The sequence below is a fragment of the Anas platyrhynchos genome, chromosome 5 (assembly GCF_047663525.1).
Source record: "Anas platyrhynchos isolate ZD024472 breed Pekin duck chromosome 5, IASCAAS_PekinDuck_T2T, whole genome shotgun sequence".
NCBI classification, from domain to species: domain Eukaryota; kingdom Metazoa; phylum Chordata; class Aves; order Anseriformes; family Anatidae; genus Anas; species Anas platyrhynchos.
In genome coordinates this window covers 11,099,811-11,117,549 of record NC_092591.1, presented here as the reverse complement: position 1 = coordinate 11,117,549, position 17,739 = coordinate 11,099,811, and the positions used below count along the sequence as shown (strand labels likewise).

The following is a 17,739-nucleotide window of genomic DNA, read 5'->3' as shown; positions in this document are numbered from 1 at the left end:
TGGAGAAAGTTCTTTTTCCCTAGTTCAAACTCCAACTTACAGTTTAGATTATTTGTCAAAAGCTAAGTGATATCCTGACCAAAGACCTTCGATATGAGCAGCTGGCAGTTAATTAACACTGAAAATTTCAATTGCTATAACCGGACGAAGATATTACTATTTATAAAAATGCCATTACACACAGGAACTGGCCACAGAAAACTCATGGAAAACAGCTATTAACTTAAAACCAAAATCAGTAACTCATTTTCATATTTACATACGGCATGGTGATGCAGATAATTGTTTCTTTATGAAATGACCTTTCAAATTAAATGTATACTTTTCTTCTGTGCAAGAAGCTATACTGGAATCTCCGGAATTACTTGCATCTTAAGTCATGTTTATATCTAAGTACTTACAGAATGGTGACCACTGGAAATTTACTCAAAGGAATGGCATTTATTACTGCTAAAAAGAATTTCAAATATCTGATGTCTCCATGTGCAAAGCAGTTTCTCCTAGAATTGGGCAATGGCTTATTCTAAACAAGAGGAAGCAATAACAGTTTGCTTTTTGCCTCAAAACCACATCTCTGGCTTTTTTTTTTCAGTTCATTTTATTTTGAAAGTCAAGTAAGACTTTAGAAACCCATATTCACTGCTGTGTTTTACACTGAAGTGCAAGTTTTCACATGACTGCAAACCAAACTAAATTGCATTGAAAAAGGGAAATCACGTTCTTCCATCAAATCAAAACGTAAAGAACTATGTTTTTGGGCATTTGAAAGGCAATGACTAAAAACAGTCAAAGGGATATTTCAGGAGTTTCACAGTCATTTTTCCAGAGCTGCAAAGTTCTCATTTTACAAATCTGTATCCCTGACCTCACCATCATTAACTCCCAGAAGGTTAAAGACAACAGAAGAACCTAAGCTCAGAGGCTATAAATATAGGTGAAGAAAGCATTAGGTATTTTGTTAGAGACAATCCTACCAGTTAGCCAAGGCTGTTAAGTTCTTATACCACTAAAAGCAAGGATTTAGAGTACTATCTGAATTTAGACTGCATCAGTAATCCCATTAAAGTATGGATATCACAAGGTATGTTTGGCTGCTTTTGAAGGCAAAGAGAAAGAAATAAATATTTCCAGTGGTAACCTGGAAGAACATATGTAACAGTAGATTGATTTAAATCTGCATTGCTTGTTAGAAATATAAGTTCTATATATTCGGTTTGACTCAAATTGTTTGTTTTATCCTGCAGTAAGAAGTCACTGAGTATCTCATTTTGTTAACAAAATGCACTGCAAAATTAACCAGAGAGTCTTTACTTTTCCACATTTGAAATCACGTTTTATGTGGATTAACTTAACCTCTAACCATCCCCATGCTCATTTGCTAGTAGCCCTTTTGGCTTTCCCCACCATACCAAGGCATGTCTCCCAGTTATCTGTGTTTGTACAAGTACAATCAGGCTAAAGGGAAGAATGCTTCCCTTATTCCCTATCCGTGATTCTTGATAATTCAGTGTTGGGGGTGTAAGCCTGTGCTGACCAGTGACTAAAGCAGCATTCACTTCACTGTGGCACCTGGAACACATCTGTGTGAATTTCTGGAATGGACATGGCAAGCATTCAGATAAAACAGACTAAAAGTGATACTGTTTCTTCTTAGAGGGCAGTCTATTAAGAACAGGAAGGAAAAGAGCAGGTTCAGCAAGAAGCATGGGCTCAGGGAACAAAAGGATCATGGAAAGACATGCAAGAAATCTACTTTGGCCATCACTGGTCAGAAACAATGTGAGTAGTTGCCAAATTTCTAACAGCTGGAAGAAATAGATGATACACAGTGGCCTTAATGAATCATAGAATGGCTTGGGTTGGAAGGGACCTTAAAGATCATCTCCTTTCAACCCCTTTCCATGGGCACGGATAACATCTCGTAATGGCCAAAGTCTTCACCTCTCTTGTGTTGCTTGCACTAACTGTTTAGTTCTACTTCATGTCAGTTTGAACTGTCTGATGGTGCACATTAGGACAAGTTTCCACACCAAATTTCGCTCACTCGATTCAAATTCTATTTAGTAAGTGACTGATAATTCACTGTCCATCAACTGCTGCTGTGTGCTCTGAGTATTGAAGCATTTCACTACCTGCTGTGGAAACACAGTTAAGGTGAGAACGTGTCAATATGACCGCTAACCTGTCCCTTTAATTTCAGCCAGTCAACTGAATATAATGATAATGACCAAATTAGTGTTTATATCTCACATTCACTTTTGATTCTCATCAATTAACTCAGTGCTTAATACTTACCGTCTTTGAAGGGCTGTTGTGTAACCTATATTAAAACAGCACTAAAAGTTATGGAGCTCATTATTCTGTATATAATTGCTGCATGCATTACGGCCTAACTTACCGTCACGGGTCACCTCTATCACATACAGTCCTTCTTCTGAACCAATTGCTATTCTATCTCGATCTAAATGAGGAAAAGGGGGAAAAGGGCTATTAATTCAGCTATATTTAATCACATCTTTAAAGTAGCCTGCTTTGTTTGAACAGCTGGAAACATTTATGGACAAAGATTTTCAACAGCAAATCAATTTTGCTTTAGTTTATGTCGTCTGTCAAAAGCATGCTGTATAAGATATATACTGCTAAAACAATCTGTTCAGCAATCACTATTTACCCCCAAGTGGAGGGAAAAATTTGAATAATCAGTGCAAGATTAACGTTTTTCCCTATGAAAGTATTCAGCTGAGGAATTCAAGGTATCAGTGCTCTCACTACAGAAGCCCAGCTAAAAGCTTCAGCTACTCTCACACACTTGTAAAAGTTAAAACAAACATACCTACAATAGCAGCAGCTAAACTTGTTTTAATAAGAGGCAGTGTACTATCATAGGCTTCTTGTGGAATATGCACAACCTGGTTTTTCAGACTGTTTTTGTGCAGGATAGACTGCAACCCTTCTAGGATTCCAACCCACTTTCTTTTCTCATTCTCATTTTCTGTCAGGATCAGTAGAGAACAAGACTTTGATGGCAAACCTAAGAGAGAAGCTGTCACCTTTAAACAGACAGAGAAAGCAAAATTAATAACAGCAGTAAGAGCCCTTTTTGTCATTATTATATACTTCATACATAAATTGATACATCAATTTTGTCACTATTACTCTGACCTATACGGTAACTGCTTGGTCAGTATTATTTGCTTCCCAGAACCATGCAAGTAAAGTACACTTATTCATAACAATGCCATAATGTACTGAAGCAATATTCAGCTCAGCACATACCTAACATGGCCACAGCACTTTGAAAACATGCACAAGCTTCAGTGGTTTTGTTTAAAAATGCTCAGTCTTGCTTAATCATTCTGAATCCTAAAATGCAGGCAAGGAATTCTACATTCCTTTACCACGTCAACCAATGGACACAACTGAAAGGTTGCTTCCTTCTCTGAAATGGACTTTTATATACATACTATAATTTGTCCCATACTTTTTCCCCACCGTCTTTTAATACCTTGTTAAAAATGAAAAACATGCTTTCTGAGCATTTAAACCCACTAACATTGCTATGATCAGGTCTAGATTTTGATTTTGCCATTTAGTTTTCAAAATACTTGTCCAGAGAAAAGAAGAAATCTTATCGTCATTGAAGGCTCTGAAGGAAAACATGCTTTTTCTCAGAAAGAAGTACCGCACAAGTACTTCATTCTCAGTATTTCACAAGTACCAAGTTAAACAAAAATCACAATGGCTTCACCAAATTTTCAGGAAAACCATCCTATAGATCTCTAAGCAGAATTTATCCTGAGTATGGGAACTATCCAGGAACTTTCTTTTGAACAAAGTACGCACTTACTAATTCTTAATATTAGTTTTATGTCTGTTATGAAGACATCAAATGAACTGTGAGAGCATGAGAACTATGCTTTCCGTCACAGAGGGCATCAACCAGTACCAGCCCTCACAACAGACTTGGAGAATAACAATCGTTAAACATAAAAAAAGCAGCAAAAGATTAAAAAAAAAGAGCCAAACAGAGGGTTATGCATACATGGAATAAAACACCTTTGACCTATATGCCTTGATGAGAAAACTCAAAAAAACATGGGTGATATGGTAGAGCTAGGTAACATACACCTTCTGGAAGGGTAGATTAAGCAAGAACGTTCACTGTGAAGAAAATCATCTGAAAGCATGCTTGGGATAATAGGACGTCAAAGATAGAACTCCAAAAGTAAGGTGAAAGTGAAAAGCAGTAGGTAAAGTACTGACTAGTTTGCTCAACAGCTTGATGAACCTGCAAACTGTATGTGTTTAAGTACAGTTCAGGATATTTTAAAGACTGATGTAGACACAGTGGACAATATTTCTAAATTTGAAGAAAAAGCAACCCACACCAGACTTAGCAAGGATTTCTCTTTGAAATACCATCATGAAACACTCCTCAAATTTTTCAAGGTGGCACCTTTCATGCAGTCAATGTAAAAAGTAGAAGTTACCCCAACATTATTCATGATACAAAAATCCAGTATTTGCTCTGTAACTCAAGTCTTCTCAACTTACTCATTAACTCATTGAATATATATTGAATAACATATACTATTACTAACTTACGAAAGAACTCCACTAGAGACACTATTATTTAAGTTACAAAATTCTTGATGATGGATGGCACTTTGACTGCAATGTCTGGATGCTAGGATGGCCTACCACCTAGCTTTAAAACCAGTTACCAAGGAGAGATGGTTGGAGTTTGAGATATGTTCTTTCTCCTCTTGATTTTGTGGGGGGTTAGAAGTGGCAATAATTTATTGTTTGGCAGCAATCTGTTGCTTCTTTTGGATTGTCCGCCAACAGAAAATGAAAGTCTGTCTTTCTGGTGGGCCACCAATATCACCGTGTCTTACATGAAATAACACGTATGAAAGAAGGACCCCATATTTTATACAGATGATGTGGAGTAACTGTTTTAACTGCTGTTTAAGCTATTCTATCTAAGAGACATGATGTTCAGGGTGAATTAAATGAGATTAAGAAAGTAAGTCTCTCTTGCATCAGATATCACTGGTTTTCAGTTGCAGGAATTTCCTCTTCTGAAGGGAATAAAACTGAGAAAAGAGGTGGACATTGGCAGCATCTTCTCTGGTCTCTGTCAACAGGATATCTAAATTGATACACGGATATCCAGCAGACTTTTAGTTAATTCCTCAAATCTCTCTAGTAGGGGATAATCTGATCAAACTCCAGAGACATTTCATCGTGTCCATCACACAAATATTCTTATACAGGGACTACTTGACAAAAGCTTTTTAGCTGGAATGGTATTTAAGAAAAAGTACAAGCAGAAAATAGAGCGGCAAGTCAGGCAAGCTAAGCTGCATGGAAGCCTTTTTCTTAAAATGATTGCACTGTTCTGCAATTTGAAAAGACAGCAGGCAGACAGGAATAAAAACAGAACATTTTGAAACTAGGAAAAGGAAGGTAAGAGTGGTCGTAAACTAAAGGATGACAAATCCACTGCAGAAAGTATTTCTGAAAAAAAAAAAAGGCAAAAAAAGCAAAACCACTGTAGCATTCACATAGCCAAGACATTTCCTAAATACAACTCTACAGGACCAAGTAACTGGCAATGTATGTTACTGTCAGCTCTTTGGCTTGCATGTTCCTCTGATTGGATTCCAAATGACTAAGGTTTAGAGATGCTGAAAACAGTGAGAATTTCTGTATTCAAATGCAAGGGATTAGATATTGGCTATTAACATGCTTTTCCCCATATTTTAAAATTCCAGATTGAGTATAATTCACATACAAATTAGAAAAAACATTCCTGTTATTTGAAAATAAATACAGCATTCAGAGTGAACAAACATCAACAATGAATTTGAGTGTATTTAAGCTAATTCTTCTCTTATTTTAGTATTTCCCTACTATACTTAAAAAAGAAATTGAAGAAAAATGTTTTGATTTTTTTTAATATAATACATGGTAAAATAAAATCTGCAAGCACTACCCCAGCTTCAGCCTACTTTGTTACAACATTAGTTCCCAAAGCTAGAGTACTTCAAATCTAATAAGAAAAAAAACAGGATCCAGTAATACCAACGGAATATGATACATGAATATACTAAAGCAACTGAATTATAATTAAGTAAAAAAAAAAAAAGATGCCAAACTTTATACACAAGGAAGTACTAAACACAGAACTTTGCTCTTTACAATTCAGTTATAAGAGGAGTATCATATTGTTTTTGTACACGTTTCAGCACATTTCTACACATCTTTATACTTCTGCAATCAGGAAAATCAGAAATTACATAACTTAAAAAATATTAAATGTGGATACCATACTTCACTATAAAAAGAGAATAGTGGTGTTTAATTTGTACTGTCTTTAATAGTAAAAATCGATAGCCATACCCTGAATATACAAGGGATGTCTTTACGAGTTGCATGTATTACATCTGATGCGAGGACAGAGCTGACACAAAAATCTTCATCTCTAGTAAGAAAGAGAACAAGAGAATCACATACATGCACACATTGACTATATTCAGCAAAATCTAACTGGCATCACAACTGTTTCAATAGTAGGCAATCTCTCAACACTGCACAGAGGTCACAACTGGGAGCACTGCTTTGTTATGCTATAACTGTCCTCAACCTAAACAACTTGCAAGCTTTAGTTATGATTCTACAGCACTCAGTACGTGTAACTCAGTCCACCTGAAGTGAAGTGGGCTGGCCTTGGGTAGTTTTGGTTTACCAACCACACCTACTCTACAATTAGCAGCAAGAATATTGCTCTTCCAGCCCAGCAGACACATTAGAAATGAATAATTCATACCTCAATGTGTAGCAAGAGAGGGGCCTTTGGAAAAAAAGAAAAATCACATAAAAAGCTCTTGGCAACATAATTATAGTTTGTGGGATTCAAATAAGGATTTTCAAAACAGCTAGATTTTATTCTCTATTACAGTAAAATAAACAGACAACAGAACAACTTTTGCATTTCAGAGTGCTCCACCCCAGAGAGCTTGTCTACACAAGCCCTTTTAAAGTGCATTTGACCAAGTTGATCACCATAATTGCCAATTTTATAGCAAAGATGACACTAATGCCTGAAACTTGCCCATGCTAGAATTCCTAGTCGTGGTACTTAGCGTCTGTTAAAACATCTAAGGACCTTCAGAAGACAGCCTCAAAGAGGCAGCTACGATAAACAGATAAAGCACAGGACAGTTGGTATAATATCTGGCTGAGTTGCTTCAAGCAATGTACTGATGTGAACGCTGTTATTTTCAGTAGATCCACACTTCTGCTCCTGCTGCCAGCATGTCAGAGAACTGACACTGACAGTTCTCAGAGAATAAACATGAGAACAGAACAGAACAGCAGTACTGGTGCAACCCCATGGTACTGCTGTCTGAAAAAAATAAAAATCAATGTGCTTATGAATGTAAACTTTATAATCAGAGAGAGAGAGTGTTGTAATACAAGGTAATATACTTAATACTTCTGTAAATTAAAATTTAAAAACTTTGTTACTCTGATGAATGTAAGCCTCAGATCTTTTGTAGGTAGTGTTCAGTGTTACAAATGGCTCACCATGAAAAAATGACTCCTGTGAGAAGGCAGGGTCAGAGCCACTCGCATTATAAATTAATTGATGCTTTCTGCAGGCTGCTTCAGCTTTTCTAATGTGGATGAAATTACTGACTATGGGATGATCTGTGACTCATTGTTTAGGTCTGAGTGCAGGGGAAGAACCAATCCACCAAAGCTTACTTGTTTTCCATTTGGAAATATGGAATTCTAGGAGGAAGCATGCTAATACTGTAAGTATTAGTGCCCGTACAAGTGACTTCTTATAAACCACTTAAGTGACTTACTGTTGCTGAGCCAATTCTTTCAGCCTAAATTTAGCTGGTGTCTATACTCAGAACACAGAGTTTGCTCAGACCAGAGCTCTTATCATCCAAAAATTTATTGCATACCATAAACAAACAATCTTGTCAGAGAAAAAAATACAGAGGGTTTCTACCCTATCAGAAAAATACAAACCTGAGATCCAGGACTTGACTTGCAACAACTCCAGGCTGGGTGGATTTTCCTTCAGGCACATCATATAGGAAGAGTTTACAGTCACAAACAACTGCATAAGCCCTCTGCCACCCCTTCTTAACTCCTGTAGGCTTTGGAACCTGTGTACAAATACATAATAAATAGGTACTTGTTTATTAAAGGTAAGCACATGCAGTATACACAGAAAGCAGGGACATTTCAAAAAGCCCATTCTTTGATCAATGGAAGCTGAACACATTTTACTTGCCCTTCAAAATGGAGTGAAAAAATCAAGTAATCAATCTTTTTTTTTCCCTTAAGCTCAAACATCCTCTGTTACAGTTTAATAAATACATTATGTAGCTTTAGGATAAACAATGTGGCCTGTGTATTACACAAATGCCAAAATGGTAGGGCAGTTTTGCTTTTATGTTATGTTTACATCAACTATGGCAGAAATTTTTCCTTAAAATTCCTTCTCCCTACACCCCCCTGGGACTTAAGAACATTTTAGCTACTAACCTTTAGCTCCTGTAATAAAATCAACTTTTTTTTTCCCACATCTAATGCAACTAATGTTAAGTAAGTTACAAAGATGGCACATAAAGCCTTAAGGCTTTAGCCCAGTTTAGGAGATACATTTAAACATACTTAGAGGTTCCAAGCTGCGTAAGTGTAGTATTGTTCTCTTCCCCAAGACCAAAAAGGCTGTTACCTTGACATAACCTTTATAGGCAGTTCCTATTCCTCTTTGCACATCTACTCCAAGAGGCCTTTTGGCTTGCTCAGGGGGTATAGGGCAGACCTGAGGCGCGCTATCCTTGCAGGAAACATGGCATACAAATGAACACACTAAGTACAAAAGAGAAAATCCACAGTGAAATGCATGTATGAATGAATCATAACAGGAGATTAACAGTCTACCCTTACAAGCAGCAAATTAAGTAGTTACACTGAAATTGCCAGTCAAACATAGCAGGAGCCCACTATGCTAAAGCAGTGAGCACACCTAGATATTGTAGGAGACTCTCCACGGTGCTTTTACGTGCCCTTTTAAACCTGATGCTTCCCTGAGCAGGAAGTGACTCCACACCCCAATGTCACTTATAAAAGCATTTTCCAGAAGGAAAAGAAGTTGGTCAGCCCCAGTGGTGCTAGGAAGCAACCAACACAATTGCAAAAGAGAATATACATTAATAAAAGGAGGAATAAAAATTATTGGACAGTGGTAAGAGACAAGGTAAACATAGTATGTGTTTAATAGGATATAATTATGCAAGAGAGTCTACTGATACAAAAAGTACAACTAAACTGACAAAAAATAGAAAGTGTTAAAGAATTAAACACAGGCAACAGCCTTGAATGTATAACAAAGCAGAAATATACTGTATGATGAAAGGGGCATATATACATTTCAGAGTTCAAATAAGAAGCAAATGTATCCTACACTAACCTTGCGTCCTTTCTTACCAATGACACCACTTTGTGGCACACCAGCAAGGGACAACGGACTCATTTATACAGTATCTCATGTGGAAGGACTGCATAAAGCCCAGCATATATGACCCTTCACTTAAGACAGACTTCCAGAACTGTGGGATGAGTTAACATGTTACAGGAAGGCACCTGACCCACAGTTTACAGGCCAGATCTTTCTACAGAGATTTTGAAAGTTTTGCCCCATCCACCATGTTTCTCCCTGTAGGCATGGGAGGCATGAGGACAGCAGCATGGCACTGTTATCTGCTCTGTGCTTCCTCCCAACCACATTCTCAGAAGTGAGCATGTCAAATACCCCGTGCACTTCTAGTTCTGTATTTACCAAGGCTCAGAGGAGTCCAGAAAAATATGGCAGCTAGAAACAGCATGCATCTGCAGGAGCCAGACTGGCCTACAAACCTGCTCATGATGCCACTCGGAATAGCCAGGAGAGCAGGTAGCCCAGGGCAGGGCAGGGCAGGCTGCTTGGCTTGTTCTTTGAGATGCAGCCTGCTCCCAGGGGGAGCACTGCCTTCCGAGGCTTACCATAATGCCATGCACACAAAGCTCTGTAGGTGCTGCCCATGACCAGATAATAAATTCAGCTCTCTCAGGAGGCATTATAATTACTGGGACTGTGCAAGCCAAGGCACACTAGTTGAAGAAAAGGGAAAATCTACGTGATGTAGTCAGGTCCACAGGCTCTGAAAGTACAACTGTATTTTACTGCACTCTCCAGCAAAAGAGAAGAGGAGGAAGTGGGAAAAGCAAGTGATTGGGAATGGAACATGGCAAGTTTTGTTCTGATGGAGTCATCTCTATTCTTATGCCAAGGTGATTCTGTTTTTTTCTGTAGCTATCAAGACCTGAAGCAGGGGAGGCAAACGGGAAACTAATGATGCACTGCTTAATGAAAACACATGAGAATAGAAGAGTGAAATTGATAGATACACTAAGGGGGGGAAAAAAAGGAAGGAAAAGGTGCAAAACAAGAGTTCAGAACTGTCAGCAGGAAAGAAAAGGCAGCCCCAGGGCAAGTGCTGGCAGAGCAGTAGGTGCTTCTGGGGAAGAACTGCCCGAAGACCTGCCAGGAAAGAAGCACCTTAGGGCAGATGATACAATCTGAGTATGATGCTGGAAGTGTCAGTGGAGTGGGTGTCATAGCAAGAACAAAGCTGGGGAAAGAAATACAATTAAACTATTTATAGTGTTTTGAACAGATATGTGGAATTCTCACCGACTTCCTGTGTCTCATCATGATACAGAGAAGCATTTTCATGTAACAATACCCCCATATACTCAAACATGGAACTCAATAGTGACACATGCATCAGAGAAAGCACTGTAAATAAACCTAATGGACAGTAAGGCTGGCTATAGACCAAAAAGCCTAGCAAATGCTCTCCCCAACACACAGGGTTTATGATCAGGACTCATACATTACCACAGCATCCCTGTTATCTTTTTGCTTCACTATACAGACAGAAAACACTCCCACCTCCCTGCTCAACTCACACTACAACATCACTAATGGTAGCAGGATTGACAGAAAGGGAACCGTGAGAGCTTAAGCTAATTTTTGACCATGATAAAAGAAAGAAAAGGAGAAAAAGAAGAAAAGGAAATAAAAAGAGAACCATTCAGTGATAGCCACCCCTTCTCTTTCCCTCCTTCTCCAAGGACTGCCTTAAAATACATTAGTGTTTGGGGATAACTTTGTGGGGCTGGGTGGACAACTTGCAGAAAAAGCAGGAAGTTTAACTGACTCACCGTCACAGGCATAACCTTGTCGAACTAATCCCACCATGAGAGAGGTGCAATGACTACACTGAGTAGGGCTTGTGAATGACTTGATACTGAGCTGGTGAGCTTTAGGCTGAAAGATACATTCAGGACAAACAAGAAAAACAGTTCAACTTCTGTACTTAGATAATGCAAGCATCTCCATTCACCCTCCACCCTCCAATGTATCAGAGCACATATTATAAAACTTGGGCTTTTAAATAATTGCAGCTTGTAAAAAGGTGCTGCAAGAAAACAGCAGTATTTATTATTTTAAATTGCAGAAGACACTAAAACCAAATCCTACAACCAAGTATTTTTTCTGTCACCCCTTTGGACAAATTAAACCCCTTCAGCTTGCATTTGGTAACATTTGAGTAAAACCAGAGACCTAACAAAGAAACAACATATGACAAACCCAAACAGGACAAACACAGATGGCTAATTTATAAATGGTAATTTTCCTTAGTTCTTCAGAATAAGGTTAGTTAGTACAGTCCCCCTACCTTTGGTACAGCTAGAGAAATGGATTGAATGGTGGGGGAAGGAGCTGCAGGCATCCTCTGAAGCCGAATTGGTTCCTGAATCACAAAAAACTGTAATTGAGCAAAACGAGGCTTCAAGAATTTGTTTTAATCTTGGGGTGGCAAAGCTTATCGTTTTCTGATTATTTTTTTTTCAGAAATTATTGGAAATTTAATTGTCATACACATTGCCATTCTGATTTAGCAGAAACAGATGGTGTTTTAAAGCACTCACAGGAAAGCCTGCACACTAACAAACAAGCAGCATTACAGAAAACATATGAAAATGAGGTACATCAACATACACAGAGCCAACAGAAAGGTTTCATTTGCAACCCCTTAAAGCAGATGCAATTAACACTGACAAGTTACACATAAACAACATTCAATTCTGCCTCTTCAAAACAAATGCTGCAATATATATTTATAATGAACAAGACAGAGACTTTCTACTGAATTACTCTTCAGGGTAAAATAATGGTTCCCTTACTTCTTGTTGTTGCTCTGCAGTTACAACTGAAGTAGATGGTGAAACTTCTGATTTGGGACCCTGTGTTTCCTGCTCACTAATAGAGCTGGTCTGCAAAAGTGACATCAAACATGATAAATTAGATACCACAGAGTAGATGAAGTGTTCTCATGCCAACAGCTTAGAATTTCAGGGTAGCTACAATGAACAGCTCACTGTAAAAATAAATCGAGAAAATATTCATTTCTATATGCATACATCTAAAAACTTTCCACTCTGAAAAAAACCTTTCCTTACAAGAAACCCTGCCACCTGATGGAAAAGCTGTAAAGCTGGAAGCACTGAAATGCAAAACCCAGTAGTAGGCAGCATAAATCCTGTAACAGCCTTCTCTTCCCAGAAAGACTATGTCTATCCTCTTGCATGAGGGTATGGAATGATGTCTGAGAAGCTTGGCAATAATCCATAAAATAGCTCATTTTCTCTTGGTAGCTTGGTACCACCCTAGGATTTTTCTGGCAGACAGCAGCTGCCAATTCCACCACAAGAAAAATTCTTCACGTAACACCATAAATCTTTTTAATTATTTTTTTCCAAAATGAGCACTAATTTTATTATCACCTCTATCATTAAAAATAACCATCTTGTCTTAATCATATTGTCTTACATTTCACTAGAATTTAACACTAGCATCCATTACAAGCTTTAATTTCACACTTACATTAGCAACTACTAATTGCCAGCACAAGGGGGAAGCATGCTACAATTCCACAGCTGAAGCTGGGTGTGGAAGCAGTATTACTGTACTCTGAGGACATCGTGAAAATCATGATTAACAAACATCAGATTAGACTTCACCTAAATGATGTAATTAGCACTAAAGGCAATGAGTAATGAATCACTCACTTCCCAGCCAGTTTCGACAGGAAGATGGCTCGAATTCAGTTAGATCACTAAATAGATTCAGATATTTGTTGTTTGTTTTTTTTTTGTTATGAATTGATTGGTAGGGCTGGGCCATGAAGATCAAATTATACCATTATGTAATATGAACAATTTAAAAATGCAAGGCATGATTTAGCTTTAGTCATATAGACAGAATCTAAAATAACAAGCCTGTAGAAAGGTATTAAAAGAAAACTAAGCTAGCACTATTTAGTGGATTAAGTTATAGAGAGACTAATGAAGCAAAATGTCTAGTTTTAGAAGGCCATTTTTACTATGAGAGATCACAACAAAATAAGGAGACAAAACTACCAGCAAGAACTTACTTCTTCCCAAAAGGCTAGCAGAGAAGATGTAGACGAAGAAGAAACAGAATCCTTTGTTGTAACAGATATGAGGGATAAAAATGATCACTTATCACCCACAGAAAAACTTCAGATGGAATATTAGTAGGCTAGCTAAATAAAATGTTTTATATGGGCCAATGATATTCATTCAAACTAAATGAACCCAGATCATATGACATTATCTTTATGTGTACATGTGAAAAAAACTGTTAGTGGCTATCACTAAAAACGGTATCAGGAATTTTAATGCAATTCATCAGAAAATGCCACCTGTGTTCCCACAGACTATGTATTTATTGCTGGATCTGTAGAATGGAATCTTGATTAGTTATGGGCTTGATATTGTACATGTTACTATTTGAAGAGTATTTGGTGCTTTTTAAAACAATGTTTTGAACTATTAAGATTTGTAGATAAATGCTATTATCCAGACAGTAGTATATACCATGTTTCTCTCTCTCCTTCCACCTCATCCACACAGCTCATCTTGCTGCTTCAGCAAGAAAGCCAGCGTGGATGTTTTGTAACTGGGAACAGTGCATACACAAAGTATGCATATGCAAATACCACAGCATGTTCTTAAGCTTTCTTTTTTGGCACCAATAACAATTTGAAAAGAGACCAGAAAGCACACATTTCAGATAGAGTATCTAACCAGACTGATGAGGTTTTAACCTCAGCCCCTTTGACTCAGCTCCATAAACATAACAGATTATTCTTTCCAGTTCCAGCTCTTGGTTTTACCCTGAGCTATCCATGTGTTTTGAAGAAAAAAATCCCAGAAAATCCTCAAGGATCAAGAGTTCATGAAGTAAGGAAATGTGATTCAATGCTGCATCTAACAGCTGCTTCCTCAGGGAATGCACAAACTTTTCTAAGTGAAACACCCAGTTGGAGCTGCAATTTGTATGATTAGTTTTCTAAGGATCAGAGGGTGTGTCACAGTACACTTACAATACCAACATCTGTGGGTCCTCTGATTTTCTTTCCAGTCCCTTCTACTCTAACCAACCCATTAAGAACTGGAGCCAACAATTTTACATATCTGTTTAAACGCCCTTTGAACTGAGTGAATACTTTTCTTTATATTAACTAGTATTTTCCAACAGTAAAGCGCTTAATCCCTTATTTGCAATAGGGTGTGCCACCCCTTCCAAAACAACCTGAATGTGTATTTTCCAGCTAAAGGTTTGAGATTAACAAAGAAAGAAAGTAGAATAAGAAATAATCAATGTGAACTTTTGGGAGTATTTCCCAAAGGTGCTAGCTTCTCTTCAAAATGCCAATCAATCCAACACCTACTGGACATCCAATTCCACGTCCCACTAATTTGGCTAATAGGCCAGATACAAATTTGCCATGTAGAGCCCAGGGGTTACTTTTCGGTAATAAAAATATAACTCAGCTATCACATTTTTGTAGTTAATTTGTGTAATAACTCACTCTGAAAGTCAGATCACGTGCAAGAGGAGATGTGTTGAAATATTCAAAAATGGAATCTTGGAAGTCTGGAAGTTTAAGACCTAAAACCCAAAACATAACAGACTTAGCTAAAATGCAACACCACAAGCTGTGTTAGAATTCTGTTGAAATACAGTAACTTTAATTACCTGAATCTGTTCTGTATTTTTCTTCTATTTTTTTCCTTAAGCCTTCCATCTCTTCCAACAGTTCCCTGTTCTTTGCTTCCGATTCCTTTAATTTACTACAGAAACAAAATGTGATCAAAATACAATCTTAAACATTTCAAACGGAGAAATATCAGTCTCAGAGTTTTAAGAAACACCATTTTTGGAGGTGCATAAAGGGCTAAATATTTTTCTTTTATTCTTATTTTATTTCTCCCTTCTTCATCTCACTAGTAAGGCACCTCAGTATGTGGCTAGATAGTGAAGACTGCACTTAAGATTCCTGTTAACACTGCAGATATTTGCCAAACAAAATTATTCTAATACTAGTTTGGTCTTTTCTTCCCAAGAATATGTCTGCTTTCCAGATAGTCTACGAAAAAATAGCTCTTAGCCATAATTGACTATGTAAGAAACGTGCAGTCTGTAGAGTAGGATCTTTCTGGCAAAGTCCAAATCCCAGGCACAAGGGGGTTATTGGAAAAAAGTTGTAACTATCCTAACCAGCAGTCTAGAGCAGCGTATAAAAACTCAAACAGAACCAAAGCCCTCATTACCTTTCAAAAGATATGTTTGCATCTTTCACTTTTCGTAGCTCTTCTTGAACTAGTTGTTTGGCACGAATTTCGGCATCTAGGGCAGACTGTAATTCCAGCCTCGCTGACATATCCAACTTCTGACTGCGCCGCACTTTCCAAAGTGGATCCTGTTGCAATAAGTTATTGAATATTAATTATGAACACTATTTCTGATACATGTAAATCAATCAATAGTCAGATTTTATTTCACAAAAATGATTATTATTTATTTATTTATTGAACAGTTAAGCCACCAAAACAACATACTTGAAATCAAAACGGTGTATCAGCAACTGTGACTGTCAAATAGAGAACTCACTGACAATGGCTAGTTTTGGTTATACTAAGAAGAGTATAGAACTTGCATGGTGACATACTGTAACATACTGGACTTTCAAATTTGAGATAAATGAAAATAGTAAATGTCAAATACTAACCTAAAATATAAGGAGAGTAGCAAAAAAGTGAAGAAAATGAAATAACCTGGGTCTTAAAAGTCTAGAACATTCACCTAAACAGTTCACACGCTTGTTAAGTAGCATACACTATGCTTCTGCATACACTATGCAATTCCTCTCCACCACAAGCTAATTTTCCAAGCTTTTCCAAGCATTTTTCAATGTAGACAACATTTTCAGTGTTTTCTAATGGATATTCTCTCTAGCCACACGTGAAACTGCAAACAACACTCATGAAAATGAGAGCCACTTTTTACGTTAAGAAATAATTACCTTAGATCAGGTTCTGCTGAAGTTACAAAACCAGTTGTAATACAAAGAACAGAAAGCATTCTTTATTCTGGGCCAACTGCATTTGATCCAATCTTTCTTCCTATTAAACCTATCAATATAATGATTGTCTCTCTAAGATGTAGGCAAAGTTCATAAGAAGTCAATCTTCTCTTGTTTTCTCTTAATCACGTTTGGAAGTGACGAGTAACTTTTATCTATATAAACCAGCAGCAAATTGACTTTTTGCATGGCAGTTTGACTGTGCTGACTGACATTACTTAGGAACATGGGCTTCTGAGCCTAGCTGCAAGTGGCTTTGCAGGTATTTAATGCCTGCCAAGGCAAAACAGTTTTCTCTTTGAAACCATACTTTATGAGGACTTCACCTCTCTTCTTTTTTACAGAATTTTGGGAAGCCTTTTTACTACTATGTGGGAAAAAAACTATGGCAGGTCTTAGTGTTCTACATGTACAAAAAGCTACAATCTCTCATGTCACTAGTTTGTTACAATACTAACCTGTTAAAATTTGTACGAAAATAATTGTACAAAATAAAGTATTTTTAATCTCACTGTAATGGCAATTAAAAATATTTACTTGCATCTAATGAGGTGAAGTACACTTCCACACTCCCCTTTAAGGGTTTATTGTTTCTTCTCTACTGTGTAAAGCAGTTTGTGATAGCAGATGCACTGCTGTGATTATCAGCTTCTGATTATATGACCCAAATTGATTTCAAAAGAAATAGATAAAACTAATAACTCACTAGGAGAGCAGAGGATTTATTAGAAACAAATTCTGGTTATGAACAGATATTGATGCGAATGTAGCTGACACCAAAAACACAGCTGCTTAGACATACCCAGAACAGCCCAAATGCTTGCTATTTTCTTACCAGTGTTCGTGAGCCCAGACTGGAACTCCTCAAAGATTCTAGTTCTTCTGTCATCTTGGAAGCTAATGCTTGGAGATAGCCACGAGCATCCTTCTCATCACTTACCCTATTGTGCAATTACAAGAAATTGTTAGTGAACAGTTTGATGGTTCACAGCAACAAATAACTAGCATTTGCACTAGATTTAGGAACATAGCAGATATGGACAGAGCAGGAAAAAACTATCCCAGCAGAGAAACTGAATACAGCTCAGATGGCCTGCTTTAGTTTTTTTCTTTTTTTTTTTCTTGTATCCAATTCTCTTGATTG

General features: G+C 37.4%; 1 protein-coding gene across 8 annotated transcripts in view; it reads right to left on the bottom strand.

The window, feature by feature from the left end:
• Nucleotides 1-17,739, bottom strand: part of CDC42BPB (CDC42 binding protein kinase beta) — a 94,367-nt gene that overhangs the window by 11,033 nt on the left and 65,595 nt on the right. For 2 of the 8 annotated variants that reach the window (XM_072038258.1, XM_072038252.1), the window contains exons 18-30: nt 17,431-17,536; nt 15,784-15,932; nt 15,209-15,303; nt 15,042-15,121; nt 13,578-13,628; nt 12,328-12,417; nt 11,820-11,909; nt 11,302-11,407; nt 8,768-8,904; nt 8,053-8,192; nt 6,409-6,490; nt 2,834-3,050; nt 2,399-2,461 (exon numbers count right to left, since the gene is read on the bottom strand). In XM_072038258.1, the coding sequence (XP_071894359.1) occupies nt 2,399-2,461; nt 2,834-3,050; nt 6,409-6,490; nt 8,053-8,192; nt 8,768-8,904; nt 11,302-11,407; nt 11,820-11,909; nt 12,328-12,417; nt 13,578-13,628; nt 15,042-15,121; nt 15,209-15,303; nt 15,784-15,932; nt 17,431-17,536 (1,406 nt within the window). The remainder of the gene's footprint in view (nt 1-2,398; nt 2,462-2,833; nt 3,051-6,408; nt 6,491-8,052; nt 8,193-8,767; nt 8,905-11,301; nt 11,408-11,819; nt 11,910-12,327; nt 12,418-13,577; nt 13,629-15,041; nt 15,122-15,208; nt 15,304-15,783; nt 15,933-17,430; nt 17,537-17,739) is intronic. The other 6 variants (XM_072038259.1, XM_072038254.1, XM_072038253.1 and 3 more) reach the window with 5 other exon arrangements.